At 41.8% G+C, this 17053-nt stretch overlaps 1 protein-coding gene across 3 annotated transcripts in view; it reads left to right on the top strand.

The window, feature by feature from the left end:
* PLEKHH2 (pleckstrin homology, MyTH4 and FERM domain containing H2) overlaps positions 1-17053 on the top strand; it is a 106447-nt gene that overhangs the window by 79262 nt on the left and 10132 nt on the right. Inside the window, exons 22-25 of one of the 3 annotated variants that reach the window (XR_010405723.1) lie at positions 1817-1994; positions 3341-3496; positions 5330-5393; positions 12595-12736. Coding sequence is in view for 2 of the 3 variants with exons in the window: in XM_045885091.3 (XP_045741047.1) it covers positions 1817-1994; positions 3341-3496; positions 5330-5427; positions 12595-12736 (574 nt within the window). In the remaining variant the exon portion in view is untranslated. Of the gene's footprint in view, positions 1-1816; positions 1995-3340; positions 3497-5329; positions 5428-12594; positions 12765-17053 lie in introns of those variants that run through there. The other 2 variants (XM_045885091.3, XM_064572553.1) reach the window with 2 other exon arrangements.

Genomic DNA, 17053 nt, shown 5'->3' with positions numbered 1-17053 from the left:
TTTTTAAGTGAAAAGTCTTTGTACATTTCAGGGCTGGATGACTTAGCAAGAGTGGGTGCTCATTCCCTAAAAGCAACTGTTTTGTTTCCTTCGTTTTCCCTGTTGCTATTTTTCTACGTTGAACTCTTTTATGTGGGAAAACTTCCCCGAGGGTCTTCCCTCCTTTTATACCTGTGTGTATTTGAATTGCTTCAGAATTTTTACCCCCTTCAAAAAGACATTTAAAAACCCCCTGTCGGTATGGCTTTCTTACAGTGGGACCCAGGGCACCCAGCCAGGAGTTATCAGGATCATTCTGCGCAACAGGCTCATGTTATGCGACTTAAATAGACTCTGGCTCTAAAACAAACAGAACAAACACAATGATAACAGAAAACAACTTAGAAATAAAATACTCCCCAATTTGTATTATATTTGGGGGACTCTGTGATCAAAGTCATGTGATTTTATTTATATTTATTTATTTATTTATTTATTTATTTATTTATTTATTTATATTTTTAAGTAATCTCTATACCCCAGTGTGGGGCTTGAACTCATGATCCCAAGATCAAGAGTCCCATGCTCTCCTGAGAGAGCCAGCCAGGTACCCCAAGGTCACGTGCTTTTAGTTGTAGTCACTGAAGAACCCCTAGACAAAGGGTGGCATTTTAAGATTTATTTATTAGAGAGAGAGGGAAAGAAAGAGAGTGTGCATGTGCAGAGAGGGAAGAGGTAAAGGGAGAGGGAGAGTCTTTTTTTTTTAAATATTTTATTTATTTATCTGACAGAGAGAGACACAGCAAGAGAGGGAACACAAGCAGGGGGAGTGGGAGAGGGAGAAGCAGGGTTCCTGCCGAGCAGGGAGCCTGATGCGGGGCTCGATTCCAGGACCCTGGGACCATGACCTGAGCTAAAGGCAGCCGCTTAACTGACTGAGCCACCCAGGTGCCCCGGGGGAGGGAGAGTCTTAAGCAGACTCCTTGCAGAGTGCAGAGCCCAACGCAGGGCTCAATCTCAATGACCCTGAGATCACGACCTGAGCCAAAACCAAAAGTTGGACGCTTAACCATCTGCACCATCCAGGCACCCCAAAGGGAGGCATTTTAAAGATTTCATTTTTAAGTAATCTCTACAGCTAACGTGGGGTTCAAACTCACAACCCTGAGATCAAGAGTCACGCACCCCTAAAGGGTTTCATTTTAAAGTCTGCCTAAAAGGCACTTTACAATACAAACATATTTGGAGGTATTATCAGTCTGCTTTTATAAAAATTATGTATAACAAATGAGGGCAAATAAGATCTCTATCCAGTTTTTGCATTTATTTACTCCAGTGGTTTTGTTTAATGCTTAAGATTTTTTAAGAAGTGCATGTTTTATAGGGTTAAGAAAGAACATACATGTATTTTTTTGTTGTTCGAAGGTATTTTCTTACCAAGTTTAGCAGTCAAGCACTAACCTCCATGTTCCTCCAAAGAGAACTCTGCTACATCATGTTTCCTAAGTTAGCCTATCCTATTTTCATACAATTATTTCCTCTGTATTTGTTAATATAATTCCTGTCTATTGATCATATAATGACTGGTAACTTTAAATTCATTTTGTGACTACAATAATACAATAAAGAGGAAGACTGCTTTATGGGGAAGTTTGATTCAGTCAGTTGCAAAAGTAAAGAAACTAGAATTTGAGAAAAGTTATAGCAGTTTAATATCATCATTCAAAAAGAAGAATTAATGTCAAAGTTAGCGTAAGACATGGTAATGTACACCAACCTAATGTATTAGGTTGTCTCAAATTTATTCCTAGGCTTTATCTTAAGTTGTGTATTATAGGACAGAATTTGGAAAATATGCCATTTACTGTCAGCGATGTGTGGAAAGAACACAACAAAATGGAGATCGAGAAGCAAGACCCTCAAGAATGGAAATTCTTTCAACCCTTCTTCGAAACCCTTACCATCATTCTTTGCCCTTCAGTATCCCCGTGCACTTCATGAATGGGATATATCAGGTGGGTTACACTTTCTGCCCTGATGAAAGCATGCTTGCTTAACCTTGAATCTTGCATGTAGCTTCTGTGGAATAGGGGAGTGAGACTATCTTCCTACCTTTGTCATCAGCTGGCAGTGATCATAAATGTGCAAATATATTACATCTTCTATCAGAACAGCTGAGTTTTGAAACACTTTTGCTAAGGATTCACACTGAAATCCAAATTGAGCCAAATAAGGGAGGAGTTTTACTGCTCTTAAAATTCTGATAGAGAAAATCAAAAACACTTTGGTCGAGGCTTTTCCCAACCAGTGCACTTGCTAGGTGAGAAAATAAATACTGACAGTGGGTGTGTATAGACTTAGTTTTTTCAAAGTCTCCGAATCTCAAGAATTATCTGGGAAAACTCCTCTCAGGCCTTCCAGCTCTCAGACCTAGGTGTTCACTTATTTTTTCTTATAGATTTTATTTATTTATTTATTTGAGAGAGAGAGAGAGAGAGAGAGCAAGAGAGAGCACAAGTGAAGGGAAGGGCAGATGGAGAGGGAGTAGCAGGCTCCCCGCTGAGCAGGGAACCCAACATGGGGCTCGATCCCAGGACCCCAAGATCATGACCTGAGCCAGAGGCAGCTGCTTAACCGACTGAGCCACCCAGGCGTCCCCAGATGTTCACTTATTAACGGAAGCAAACATGTTCCAAAGCCGGCAGCTAATCTTTGCCGCCATAGCTTTTTATCACAGAGTTCAGATATGTAACTGCATATTAAAGAAACAAACAGTATTTATTTTTATTTATTCATTTTTAATTGAAGTGTTGGCACACAACGTTACACTACTTTCAGGTGTACAACGTGGTGATCCTACATTTATATACATTACGAAATGATCACAAAGATAAGTCTAGTTACAATTGTCACCATACAAAGTGATTACAAGATTATTGACTATATTCCCTATACTCGACTCTACATCCCCATGACTGTTTAAGTGCATTTCTTGTTTACTTTTTTCCATTAGCTTAAAGATTGCATATTGTACTGTAGTTCTCGGTTTGCTTTTAATGGGTGGGCATGATATCTCTGCAAGATGTTTATGGCTGTCAAATGATCTTTGTATTTTGAATTCATGTCTGTTGGCTGAAGCCAAGATTTCTGAATTCTTACAGCAACCTAGCAATTAAGATGACATTAATTTTCTCCAGTGGAGATTTGGTTTGGGGGGGAGTTAAAGCACCTAGATAAATATATGTTATCATTAATCATGCATCAAATATGCCCTGTCTCCCCCCTGAAATCCCTCTTGAAATTTACGTTTGAAATGTACATAGTTTTTAATTAAGAGAACAACTTTGTTATTTCTGCTTAGGTAGTTGGATTTGATGCATCTACCACAGTGGAAGAATTTTTGAATACTTTGAACCAAGATACAGGAATGAGGAAGCCAACACAGTCTGGCTTTGCATTATTCACGGACGATCCTTCTGGCAGGGATTTAGAGCATTGTCTTCAAGGAAACATAAAGGTGAAGCCAACTCCTTTTAAGAAGGCACACCCGGCAAACAGCAAAGAAGCTACTACAAATAGCAAAAGCTATTTGCAAAAAATTTAGTTCAGGAGGTTTCAAAAATTTTAAATCATCTAATCTGCACAATAAAAAAAAAATTGTTGAAGTAGAATTCTTAAACACAATCTGCACACACACATGCTCCATGTTAAGACAGGAAAGGCTTAATAATAGCAATACCACCCTAAGTAGTAGGGTAATAAGAGAGGAGGTATGGAAACCCTAATAAAATAGCTTTTTATCGTGTTCATTCACTAGGCAATATTTACCTGTTGTAGGAGCTGGGCTGGACCTTCTGGGCAATGCAAAGAAGGACCAGAAGTAGTCCCTGTCCACAGTGAATTTATAATTTGCTTGGGGAAGAGCAGCCTTATACGCTGATAAACTTAAGCCAAAATTTAAAGTGATAAATGATTTAAGAGTCCTGTGAATGTTCCACAGAGATTAAGTTCAGCACTGGAAAATCAGGAAGAGCTGAACTGGACTTTGAAGGACGGGTAGAAAATGGGCCTGTGGAAATAAAGAGGGAATTGCAAACATAAGGAAAATCATGAACAAAGATGGAAAATTGGAAGATTTTTAAAAAAATCTTTTCTAGGTCATAGTAAAATGACTTTAATAAAGTTTCCATCTAGCAATGGTAACAGAAATACAAAATACAGAACCATAGAACCTTACAGGAATAGCCCTCTTATTTGCAAATGAGGAAGCTGTAGCCCAAGAGGAGAAAACGATTTACACCCAATAGCACAACTAGAACTGGGTCTGGGTCCTTTCCTTACTTGATATGGTCCTTGATTGCTCTTGGGAATAAGCGCCTTGTTGCAGGGTGAAGGTATTTCTGTGATTTGAAGATGAAAGAATTGAGGCAGAATAGGAGAAGAAATAGAATCAGAAGTAATAGATCCCACAGGTTAAGAGGACAGGAAATGTCAGTACTTTTCCTCGAACTACCGAAGCCCAACTTCAGTTGCAGATCAGCCTATTGGGGCTAGAAGGGGTTCCACAGAACACTGTTGAAACTCATACTTAGTTCATTAGAAATGTTGGTTAGTAGGTGTGCTACCCGCCTCCCCGCCCCTCTGCATATGTGTCTGCATACTGAGAAATCTAGATAAAGGAATGTCTTTTTCTCCTCAGCTCAAGGTATATCCTATCCCGTTCAGCACATTCAAATGTAAATTTTTGAGACACACATTCCTAGAGCACTGTTGTTAATAATTAGTCAAGAAGATAAGCTAGTCTCTTTGGTTGACTTGAGCTGAGTATACTGCTTACCACATATTTTTGAAAACTTTTATTTATAATTCTCTAGACGACCTGTTAAAAAAAGCAAGCAAACATTTATTTGATACCTGAAGAATTTTTTTTTCTTTCCAATCAAAGAATCTTAAGATTACATTTCAAGTTTCTTTGAGATAACTTCAGTTATTCCAGTCTTTATAAACTCAGAAGGTGGAAAAGTTGCTTCTTCAATGACTAAATTATGAAAAAAATTCCTGGAATCTTCTTGTTTCCAGTCTCATGCAGTCTTTCATTAAGATTCCTTTTTCAGTAAAAAATTCATGGCCACAGTCCAAAGTTAATGGGTGTCCAAGAGGATAAGTGGACCAAAGAACAATTTATAATTAAATCTAAAACCAGGAGTGCACAGAAGCTTAAAACAAAAGGCTTCAGTCTGTTTGGTTTGATCATGTTAATTGGAAATTTTTCAGTCTGCAGACATGCTTGTCTTCAAAAAATGCTGATTTGAGAATTGCTCTAAATCTCTGTTTTCCACTTCCCTTCTAGATATGTGACATTATTTCTAAGTGGGAGCAGGCCTCCAAAGAACAGCAGCCTGGGAAATGGGAAGGTACGAGAACTGTTCGTCTAACTTATAAAAACAGGTGTGTAATGCTGTATCCAAATGTCAAAGTATGGGTGTACCGTTACGCTCAAATCATGCGCCAACACTTTCTCATTAAATAGCCTTGCTAGTTACAACATCTATTTGTGTGTTGGTTTTTCAGTAAAAGGAAACTCTGCTTCTCTAGGGAGAAACTGTCACATAAAATTTTGTTTCTCACTCTAGTCTCTTTAAGTCATGAACGGGTATATTTTATAAAAATATGCATTTGGACAAAGATTAGGAAAAAACTGTAAGAAAGAATAGCTGCTTTCTTAAGGTGGTCGCTACATGGGTGAATTTTTTTCACTTTCAACAGTTTCTTTAGCATTACATTTTTCATAAAGATTAAATACTCAAATACTCTACTGAAGATCTGTAGTAGGAAGAAATATTTCTGGGGGCACCTACCTGGCTGGCTCAGTCGGAAGAGCATATGACTCTTGATCTTGGGGTCTTAAGTTTGAGCCCCATGGTGGGCATAGAGATTACTTAAATAAAACAAAATCTGGGGCGCCTGGGTGGCATAGTTGGTTTAGTGTCTGCCTTTATGTTCAGGTCATGATCCCAGGGTCCCTGCTCTGTGGGGAGCGTGCTTCTCCCTCTCCCTCTGCCTGCCGCTCCCCCTGCTTGTGCTCTCTCTCTCTCCCTGCCAAATAAATAAATAAATAAATTCTTTAAAAAAATAATAAAATAATGGGGCGCCTGGGTGGCTCAGTCCTTAAGCGTCTGCCTTCGGCTCAGGTCATGATCCCAGGGTCCTGGGATCAAGCCCCGCATCGGGCTCCCTGCTCGGCGGGAAGCCTGCTTCTCCCTCTTCCACTCCCCCTGCTTGTGTTCCTGCTCTCATGTATTTTCTCATGTATTAGCAGAAGGTAGTACTTAATAAAAACAGTGTTCACTGACCAGGTGACATAAACTGTACAAAAAAATAAAAAGGTATTTTGCTGATTTTATGTGGATCTTCTACCCCATAAAATAAGAAATCTAAAATATCAGACCAGAGAATTACTGGTGGAATTACTGATTTAATGGTTACTTCTTTCAGAAGCCAACTTTTGGAAGATGTTCGTAGGCCTAAAATTGGAGTGTAAGAAGTAAAGACACTACTGGGGTGCCTGGGTGACTCAGCCGTTAAACGTCTGCCTTCGGCTCAGGTCGTGATCCCAGGGTCCTGGGATCGAGCCCCACATCAGGCTCCCTGCTCCGCGGGAAGCCTGCTTCTCCCTCTCCCACTCCCCCTGCTTGTGTTCCCTCTCTCGCTGTGTCTCTATTTGTCAAATAAATAAAATCTTAAAAAAAAAAAAAAAAAGAAGTAGTAAAGACACTATATAACAAAGAATTTGATAGCCTTTGATCCAGTTAGGGATTTCTTTTCCTAATGATCTGTCCCACAGAAATAGCCACATACGTGAATGAGAATATTCCAGTACATCCCAGTATCTTCTTTGCCATATGTTTTGTAACAGTGAAAACTAAGTGTTGGGAGGGACTTCACGTGTTTATTAATAGGGGAATGGTTGAATAAATATGGTGCATTCATATTGGCGCCTACTCTCAGAAGGCCACCCACTGTTTGAACGGATTCCTTTGATCCGAATAAATGGCAGTCATGAGCCATTGGTCGTAGCCATTGGAAGGAGCTTCTCTATTCAGGGGTTCATGAACTGTGGTGATTTGCAAGAGTTGTGAGTAACAGGAAGGTGATTGTTAAGCTTTGGTATCTAAGATTTTAAAATCATGCTTCCTGGAGATAAGCAGGATTACTTAGATAATGGAAATCTAGTAGGTTCTACTCCTGAAGGAACCTCTTGCCACTGATGGTAGCCTTTATCTGTGGTCCTTTGGTGACTGGCAAGTACAGCAGGTTGGAAGACTTGCTCGGCCTTTTGGCTAACATCAAGTATGGAAGACTTGGACCTTCCAGATGATTTTGAGTTCTGTGATTGCTGGAGTGGTGGTTCGTAAGGTGCAGGCGGTGGACCTGCAGCTTCAGGATCCCGTGGAAATACATTAGAAGTGCAAATTAGAGGGGCGCCTGGGTGGCTCAGTTGGTTAAGCGACTGCCTTCAGCTCAGGTCATGATCCTGGAGTCCCGGGATCGAGTCCCGCATTGGCTCCCTGCTCAGCGGGGAGTCTGCTTCTCCGAGCTCTGACCCTCCCCCCTCTCATGCTCTCTCTCTCTCTTTCTCTCTCTCAAATAAATAAATAAAAATCTTTAAAAAGAAAAAAAAGTGCAAATTAGAGGCACCTGGGTGGTTCAGTGGGTTCAGTGTCTGACTCTTGATTTTGGCTCAGGTTGTGATCTCAGAGTCGTGGGATCAAGCCTGGTGTGGGGCTCTGCGCTCAGCCTGGAGTCTACTTGTCCCTCTCCCTCTGCTCCTCCCCCTGCTCTCCCTCTCTCTCCCTCTCTCTCTCTATCTCTAAAATAAATAAATAAATAAATAAATAAATAAATAAATAAATAAATCTTAAAAAAAAAAAGAAATGCAAATTATTAGGCCCACTTCAGACCTATTGAGTCAAATAGAATCTCTGGGCATAAGGAGTCTGTGTTTTAACAATTCTCCAGGCAATTCTTACACGTGCTAACTTTTGAGAAGCACTGATCTGGAGGTCCCCATTGCTGCCCTGTCTCTTAATCTTACCTTTTGTGGAAGAGAGCCAACTCTTGGACCTGACCTGCCATCTGTCTTTATGCAGAGAGGTTCAGGAATTCTCATTTGGTTTTCTTGGAACTAAATGGAATTATTTCCAAGTCTAAGATGATTCCTAATAATGCATACCTTACGAATGCTTAGCACATGCTAATTCTGTCTGTGATGGCTATGATTGGAACCCAAATCAAATCTGGATGAAATGGAGAAAGGTAGTCTTGAAACACAAATAAGAATAATACTCCAAGTCTAGCAAATGCCATTAGAAAGGATAAAGAGAGTTGTGAATAACACCTAATAAAGATTGCCTTGTCAAAGGAAAAAAAAAAAAGCCCCATGACAATATCTCTGACAAAAAAAGCAACTCAACCAAAAGGTTTAATTTTTAACAGAAGTTTGAAATGGCTGGATAGCCACAACTCTGAGAAAGTACTACGTTTCTACATACGGTCGCGGTTTGCATGTATGTATAAATAGCTTAGACAATGAGCCCTAATTTCCAGTGACACGGGGAGGAGGGGAACTGGCCGTGACCTATCATGTGGCCAAGGACTTGGTTCTTCACGTCAGGCAGCACTGTAATGAGCGAAACTGCACACCAGCTCTCTATCGTGGAACTTGTATTTATAGTTAGTAAGTTAATGGAATTTTAATTATTTAGATTTAGAGGATAAAGGTCTAATTAATAGCATTTGAACTTGTTTTCGTAGGCAACCATTTGGAAACTAAAGTTTAAATTCTGTTTATGTTTAAGCTGCTTATTCAATTTGGTTTCATACTGTGTGTTTGAAACCACAGAAGTCACGACATGTTTTTAACAAAACAAAACTGGCCAGGGTCCTTCCCTGAAGAAGACAACTCTTCCTATCCCCCCCTGAAATACAGGGTTATTTTCAGTAGTCCTTTGTGATTCTTAGTTTTCTGGAGCACAGATGGACATTCCCATCTCTGCCATCTTTAACACCTGTATCCTTTGGCTCCTAAGCCAAGAAGCATCTTGACGGGTCATCTAGGTTATCCCATTTCTTCCAGCTGTGTTCACACTAAAAAAGTTTCCAGAATGGCTTTTGGGGGGACGAAGACAGAGTAGGTCTTTGGAGCCTGCCCCTGGAGCCAGGGTTCTCATGTCCCCTCTTCCACTTCCTGTTACAGACAATAAAGGTCATTGGTACTGTTAAAAAAAAAAAAAATCCAGGGGCACCTGGGTGGCTTCTGCCTTCAGCTCAGGTCGTGATCCCAGGGTCCTGGGATCGAGTCCCACATAGGGCTCCCTGCTCCGCGGGAGGCCTGCTTCTCCCTCTCCCACTCCCCCTGCTTGTGTTCCCTCTCTCGCTGTGTCTTTCTCTGTCAAATAAATAAAATCTTTAAAAAAAAAAAAAGACTTCTACATAAATAACCTCAATATGAGGCACTTTTGATAAAGCTTTGAGATAATTTGTAAGGTCTAGGGAATGCATAGAAGAACCCACTTCCACGTGACAGGTGGAAAAGGCCTTGTGGAGGAAAGGACATTTGGGCAACCCTTAGAATGGGTAGGACTTCAACAGGCCAAAAGGTGGGGGAAACAGGGGCAGTCTTCTTATCAGTGCAGTGACGTTAAAGGCCCAGAGATGGAGAAGCCTGGGACGTGCTCATGGAGTGTCCAGGATCCAGCTTGGTTGCCATGTAATCTACAGAGGAGGAGATAAAACTAGAGAGGTAGATTGGACTCATGGCAGGGATGCCTGGGTGGCTCAGCCAGTTAAGCGTCTGCCTTCAGCTTGGGTCATGATCCCAGGGTCCTAGGATCGAGCCCCACATCGGGCTCCCTGCTCACCGGGAAGCCTGCTTCTCCCTCTCCCACTCCCCCTGCTTGTGTTCCCTCTCTCACTGTGTCTCTCTCTGTCAAATAAATAAACTCTTAAAAAAAAAAAAGTCCAGAATGAAGAGACTCTTGTGATTCCAAAGACCACTACAGAAGAACCCTAATAACAATACTAACAGTAATAATAATAGCCAACATTTATTGACCACTTACCACACACCAGGCCCTGTGCTGAGCTCCTTCCATACATCTTCTGATATAATCCTAGCAACACCCCAGTGAGACGGGTATTATTATTATCCCCATCTTACAGAGGAGGAAACTGAAGCTCTAGTGTGTTAAGTCACTTACCCAAGGCTACAGAAGGGGACTTTTCAGGCTTTTTTGGCAAATAATTCCTGTGTTTAGTGATTCTACCATTCATTTACCCATTCATGCCGTAAACATCCGTTCAGTGTGCATCAGTGCCAGGCCTCATCGAAGCCCTGGGGATTCAAAGGTGAAAAGACCTCCCCTACCCTTTAGAATCTTCCAGTTTACAGGGAAAGAAAGACACGAAATCTTAGCAATGTAATTAATCCTGTAACGGGAACAGTAGAGCAGAGTAGTGAAGAACAGGAGCTCTGGAGAAACACCGCCTGGGTTATAATCCTGGCTGTCCACCTCACTGTGTGGCCTTGAGCAAGTCACTTACCACCTCTGTGCCTCAGATACCTTCTACATAAAATGGAAATGCAAACAGTGTCTACTTCTTTTTTTTTTTTTTTTTAAAGATTTTATTCATTTATTTGAGAGAGAATGAGCTAGAGAGAGCATGAGAGGGGGGAGGGTCAGAGGGAGAAGCAGACTCCCCGCTGAGCAGGGAGCCCGATGTGGGACTCGATCCCGGGACTCCAGGATCATGACCTGAGCTGAAGGCAGTCGCTTAACCAACTGAGCCACCCAGGCGCCCAACAGTGTCTACTTCTAGGGCTTCTGAAGGACTAAGTTTGGCAAATGTAAATCCGAATTGGAGCCAGCCACACAGTAAATGCCCATCCATATTGGCTCCCACTATGAATATAACATGTGTATGTACAAGACGTTGTGGGAATATTGAAGAAGGCTTTGCAGAGTGGTGCCTTCTGAGCAGATGACTTGAGGTGGTTGCCGTAGAGGCAGCAGGCAAGGGGGTCACGACTGCAGTTCAGGAGTGTCATCAGTAGACACTGGAGGAAGGAATAGGGAAGGGAAGTAAGTGAACAAGAGGAGGAGAAAGACAACAGCAGGAAATAAATGCTCCTAGGAATGAAATATGGAGTCAGTCGGAGGCAAACAAGGGTCCCCCAGCAGCGCTGGGAGCCCTGCCACGTCCAGGTAGCAGAACTGGTCCTCGTTGTGATGACATTTCCATCCCACAGCATTCCACTTCCTGGTGTCAAGTGAGGAGGTGGACATTTGCAAATAGCCCTGCTGTCTGACCCAGGCCCTGCCTGCATGACAGACGCCCACTTCCTCTACCGCAGGTCTCTTTAGGACTGGGGAGTGCCTAGAAGCTGGTCATATTGGAGACACACCACATTCCCCTGGCACCTTGTCTCTTCAAGACCGTGGATTTGAGTTTCTGACTCTTGATCATTTTTGTGACTCTGGTTCCTCTCCACATTCTGTCCAAGTCCCTGTGTAGTTGTTGGAGCCCAAACTCTTTCATTAGGGGTTTGAGTCAGCGATTCTCCATGTTGTCTTCTTATATACGTGTCCGGAATTGTTTTTCCCTTTTTGCCTATAGAGCTTCATTTCCCCTTTCCAGGTTCCATCTTTTGGGCATGCCAGAAAGAATAGAAAATGGGTCGGGCTCTGCACTCAGGGGGGGAGTCTGCTTGAGGATTCTCTCCCCTCTCTGCTCCCCACCCCAATAACTCTCTCTCAAATCAGTAAATAAATCTTTAAAGTATGGCAAGGTATTGCTTACCCACCCCACTGTCGTAACATCTACAGCATTGACAGCACCCCGTGCCTGGTCTGGAGCCTGAAGTCAGAGCCCCCATTTCTCCCGAATAGTGAAGCGGCAAAATGAGTAAATAAAGAAGGTCACTGAATTGCTGAAGGCCTCCTAGGCAAATAAAAGATATCTCCTATTTCAACAAGTAATAATAGCAACATGTAGACTATTTTTGAACTCCTAAAGCTGCTTATCCGGATACGGCAAAAAAAAAAAAAAAAGGAGTCAAAACATTTAAATGTATAAATAAGATCTTTTAGACCCCCAGAGAAAACTGCCACCCCCACCCATTTGATGTTAATTTAGAATCGAAACCTTCATTTTCTATTCCCTGGTATGTCTAAGGTATTTAGAAAAGATCATGACTGTTTGGGGAATTGCTTTTATACAGCCCATTGAAATGAAGGGTTACATCAGCATCCCTTCCAAGAGAGGGCATATTTAATTTCACTCAGTGCCTTAGGTTCTTCCTCAGTAGCACTTAAGGATTTGGTATTTTATGGCATAAAAAATAGCATAGAAGCATTCCTCAACCTCAAAACAGCTTTTCCTCTGCTGAAAATATTATATGAAACAGACACAGAGATCACTGACAAATAATAATGGTCTAAGTTTGTATCACTTGGGGAACTACGTTAGAATAACCCCCTATTAGTCCTCTGGATTCCTCTTTACGTTCTTCCTTTGTAAGAATACCATCTAATGAAAGATTTTCTCTTTTTTTAGACTATATTTCTCAATGCAAGCTCGTGGAGAGACTGATAGAGAAAAGTTGCTGTTAATGTATCAGACAAATGATCAAATAATAAATGGACTTTTTCCTCTGAACAAGGACCTGGCATTAGAAATGGCAGCTCTTTTAGCTCAGGTAACTTCCGTGTTATGTAGAGTCATATTTAGTAAAGGTAAGATACTAATTTCTATATTGATTTAAATGTAGCAAAACAATATATCTTGTAATTCTTTAGGTTCACGTTGCTATGATTAACACCTTAAAACTTATGGGCATTGTAATTACAGTTTGACTCAGAATTGCCGACTACAGTAATGTCAACTAAGACAGTATTCCTAATGGAACCTAATTTCTTAATTATCTTGAAAGTATCCCTCTAGGCTCTGCATTTAATAAAGGAGTTTGAGTGTAGAGCTGCAGGGCTAAGGGCGCCATGCTGAAATCATTCAGTAATCTAATAGGAATCAGTCTTTGAAAAGGCTAGAGCACTTTCTCTGGCTTACCTATTATATCAGTAGGATTAACTTCAGAGTTTTATAAACACACACTCAGAAATTAATAGTGACTTAATCCAAATAGAAGTATGTTTGTCTCTCACATAGAGAGATAGACATGCTGGCTCCCCTGCAGTCATTGGAGGCATGGGTTTTATCTTGCTCTCCATCCTTCTTCCCCTAGCGTGTCCTCTTCACGTCCTGGAGAGCTGCCAGAGCTGCAGCTATTACATCAGTGTTCCAGGCATCATGATGGAGGAAGGGCTGAAGCAGGGCATGCCTTCCCGTCTTTGAGAAACTTGCTGGAAGTTACATAGAACACTTGCATTTATGTCTCCCTGGTCAAAACTTGGTCATACGGCCTTGCCAGCCTACAAGGGAGACTAGCAAATGTAGTCTTAGCTGGGTGGCAAGGAGCAGCACTAAATTCAAGGTTTTTATTACTCAGAAAGAAGGAGAGAATAGTCATTAGAGAACTCACCGGAGTCTGTGCACAGGTTAAGTAAAGAAAAATGTTAAGGCAACTTTATGATGTGTCATCAGGACAAAGGCTTAGATTCCCCAAGGTTTTTGGTCCTTGCACTCTGCACACAGTCCCAGGACATCTCTTTATCTACCACCTGTCATTGATTCCCAAATCTTTTCTCTCCAGTTCACTTCTTTCATGGGCTCCTTAAATTCGACATAGTAAGAACTGCACTCATTGTCTTCTCTCCTTTTCCTTCACATTCTGTGTCTTTGCTGCTACTGTCTCTGTGCAGTCCCCCGTGCAAGCTTCCAGGAATCCTCACTGACTGCCCTCCTTTTCACCCGGTCCCACCGGTCACCATGTCCCACCCATTTTAACTCTTAGATACATGCTCCTCTTCACTCGTCTGCATGTTGGCCACCATTGCTATGGTTTGGACCACCATCATGTCCTGCTAACACTCCTGCGGCCGACTTCTAACTCATGAGCCTTTCTCTGGTCTGATCCCCCACAGATTTGTCCTCCACCCAGATACTAGAGCGATCGTTTCCGTTATCTACATAAGCAATGACTCCAAGACTCCATCACTTAAAATAATAGTTGGGGCAGAGATGAGTAAGGACAGCTTGTCTCTGCTGCATATGGCATCAGCTGGCCTCACTCGAAGGCTGGCCGTGACCCTGTGGCTGCAGGTCGGAATCATTTGAAGACTCGTCCACGTACACAACTGGTGTCTGATGCTAGCTGTTAGTTGGGGCTGTCAGCGAGAACACCTACACATGGCTTCTTCATGTGGCTGTGCGTTCTTCCTCACAGAATGGCGGTTGGATGGAGAGCAACGTCCCGAGAGAGAGACAGGAAGTGGAGGCTACCATTTTCTTAAGGCCTGGGCCTGGAAGCAGTGCTGTGGTGGTTTGTTTGGCAGCACTAGGAACTGGGGTGGAGATCTAGCAAACACATGAATTTAGCTAGCTATGTCATTCCCTCGTTTCCAGAGAAGGACATCCATGATCTAAACTGCCTACCTCTCCCGCGTCCTCTGTTAATATTCCCTGCCTTAAGCTTTATGCTCCAACAAAGCGTAAACTGTGGTTCCCTGCACAATTCCCTGACTTGCAAATGGGTCACTTTTTCTTACCTCTTGTGTCTACCTGTTTGTCTCTTCTGCCCTGGAACATCTCTACCCCCAACTCCTTCACCTGTTAATTTCAGTGTATCCTTTAATTCTCATCTTGGGTGTCACTTATTCCAGGAAACCTTCCTGAAGTCTTGGGGTTTTTGTCCTCTCCTGCACAGTACTATCTTTACCTCAATTGTTTATTAGTATTGATTTGTTTTGGCTTTGCAACACTGACTGTAGGCTCCCTGAGGGAAAGGGCTGTCCCTGTTCATCTTTGTACCTAACACAGTGCCTTACACGTAGTCCATTCTCCATTGGATGAACAAATAGTTGATCATTTAGTTCACAATTTTATGGTCATCCAAAATTTAAAGCATTCATGCTACACTGAGGGTTCTCTTTTTGCAAGTGATGCAAAGCTGAGGAAAAGACAAATAGATCACATATTTTTTTTGGTGATAGGATTAGGTATGATTTCCTATCACTTGCTATCCTAGTCTCTGTTCCTCTAAAGGAATCACTTTCATTTTTACTAAAATTTAAGTTAGTCTTCCTATATCAACTTTTAATTTTGTCAGACCATTTCTCCAAGAAAAATTATAATGTACTTTGAAAGAGACATACACTTCTAACATGTTTTAGATGAATTTGAGGAAGGAGTAGAGAGGTAAGACTATATATACACCTAGAAAATTCTGAATGTGTTACTAACTAAGAAGTATAATTTCTCCATCCATGAAAGTTAAATAATACCTCTGCTCTCTTTTCCTCAGAGTAGTCTTTGTGAAGACAAGTGAATTATACTAATATGAGATCTGTAGAAGAAAGGTTATTTCTGTTGTAGATTTGAATACCTGTAGGTCCTTGTTGATAATCTCCATCTTAGGAAATTCTTGGAGCTAACCGTGACTCATTGTACATAGTGTCTGGTAGGGTGTCATGTTGATGGCAGTCATTTTGGGAATCCTCTGAGCTAATTTTCAGTTATTCTACAAACATGTATGTGCTCATTCTGTGCCACACAGTATGCCAGGTGCCAGAGAGGGGACGCTGAGCTTGGAGGTTCCACTCTAGGGTTTCCTAATAGGAAAGGTTGTCCTGAACGGCCAATATTTGTAACTATTGTTTGTCCAACTGCCATCTCCCTGGGGGTGAAATTTTGCTCTTACGTTTCACAGGTAGCTGTGCTGAGTATGACCTGGTGGTCGGTGAGGACAATAAAAAGCTTGCTTTGGGGGTGCCTGAGTGGCTCAGTTGGTTAAGCAACTGCCTTCGACTCAGGTCATGATCCTGGAGTCCCGGGATCGAGTCCCATGTCAGGCTCCTTGCTCAGCAGGGGGTCTGCTTCTCCCTCTGACCCTCCCCCCTCTCATGTGCTCTCTCTCTCTCATTCTCTCTCTCTCAAATAAATAAATAAAATCTTTAAAAAAAAATTGAACTGTTTAAAAAAAAAAAAGCTTGCTTTGGGGGAAAGATTTTAGTATGGACAACTTGTATTTGGTGTGAGGAAATTAGGGAAGGAGATAGGAGATGGGGATGAGAGCTGAACAGCAGGGCCAAGCCAAGAAGCCAACAAGTAAGAAACTGGGGCAGAGACCTAGAGAGGTAGAATACACTGTAAGGGCAAAGTTTAGATGAGGAATTTAGACAGCAGTGGGTCAGACTAAGAGCTAGAAAAGAGAAGCCACAGGGGTCAAAATCTGAGAGGCTGGTTCTGCTAACGGCTTACCTGGAAGCAGAGGGCCCTCTTGAGATGGAGACCCCACCCAGTATGGATGGGTCCCTCCATCTGCTTGTTGAGGAATGCTGTATAAAGGGATTTGAATGTTCAATAGGACATTCATCTGAATGTCCCCACTCCATCTCACTCCTTGAACCCTCTTTGGTACCCTATATAAGACACTTGACACAAGTCATTACAAGTATGAACAAGTTGTTTATACTTCAGTCTCCTCTACTAGACAGTAAACTCCATGAGGGTAGGAACTGTGCTCAGCTATTTTTTTAAATCTCACCTCACTTAGTACAGTGCCTGAGATATAATGGAGACTCAACATAGGTATGGATGAATGAGGGGGTGGGTGAGTGGATGGAGAGATGGATGGGTAGGTAGAGAATGGCATCTGTGTAGCCTCGTTAATAGAGATAATGATTGAACATTCTTTCATTCAGGGAGAAAGAAGAATAGAGGGCTCTATTCCCAGAATAACAGAATAAGGGGATGGATGCAGAACCATTTATGGAGAAAATCTAGGAAGAAAGTAATGAGAATATAGTTCTTGTTCCATTATATTCAATAGCGACCCTTAGGAAATGCAAATAATACTTTTTTTGAGACTTCTCATAGCTTTATAACTTTTTTTGTCTTT

The sequence above is a fragment of the Mirounga angustirostris genome, unplaced genomic scaffold (assembly GCF_029215605.1).
Source record: "Mirounga angustirostris isolate CCGP_5_RB_7025 unplaced genomic scaffold, mMirAng1.0.hap1 SCAF_10, whole genome shotgun sequence".
NCBI lineage: Eukaryota > Metazoa > Chordata > Mammalia > Carnivora > Phocidae > Mirounga > Mirounga angustirostris.
The sequence above is the reverse complement of the archived record's forward strand: the minus strand, read 5'-3'. Positions and strand labels throughout refer to the sequence as shown.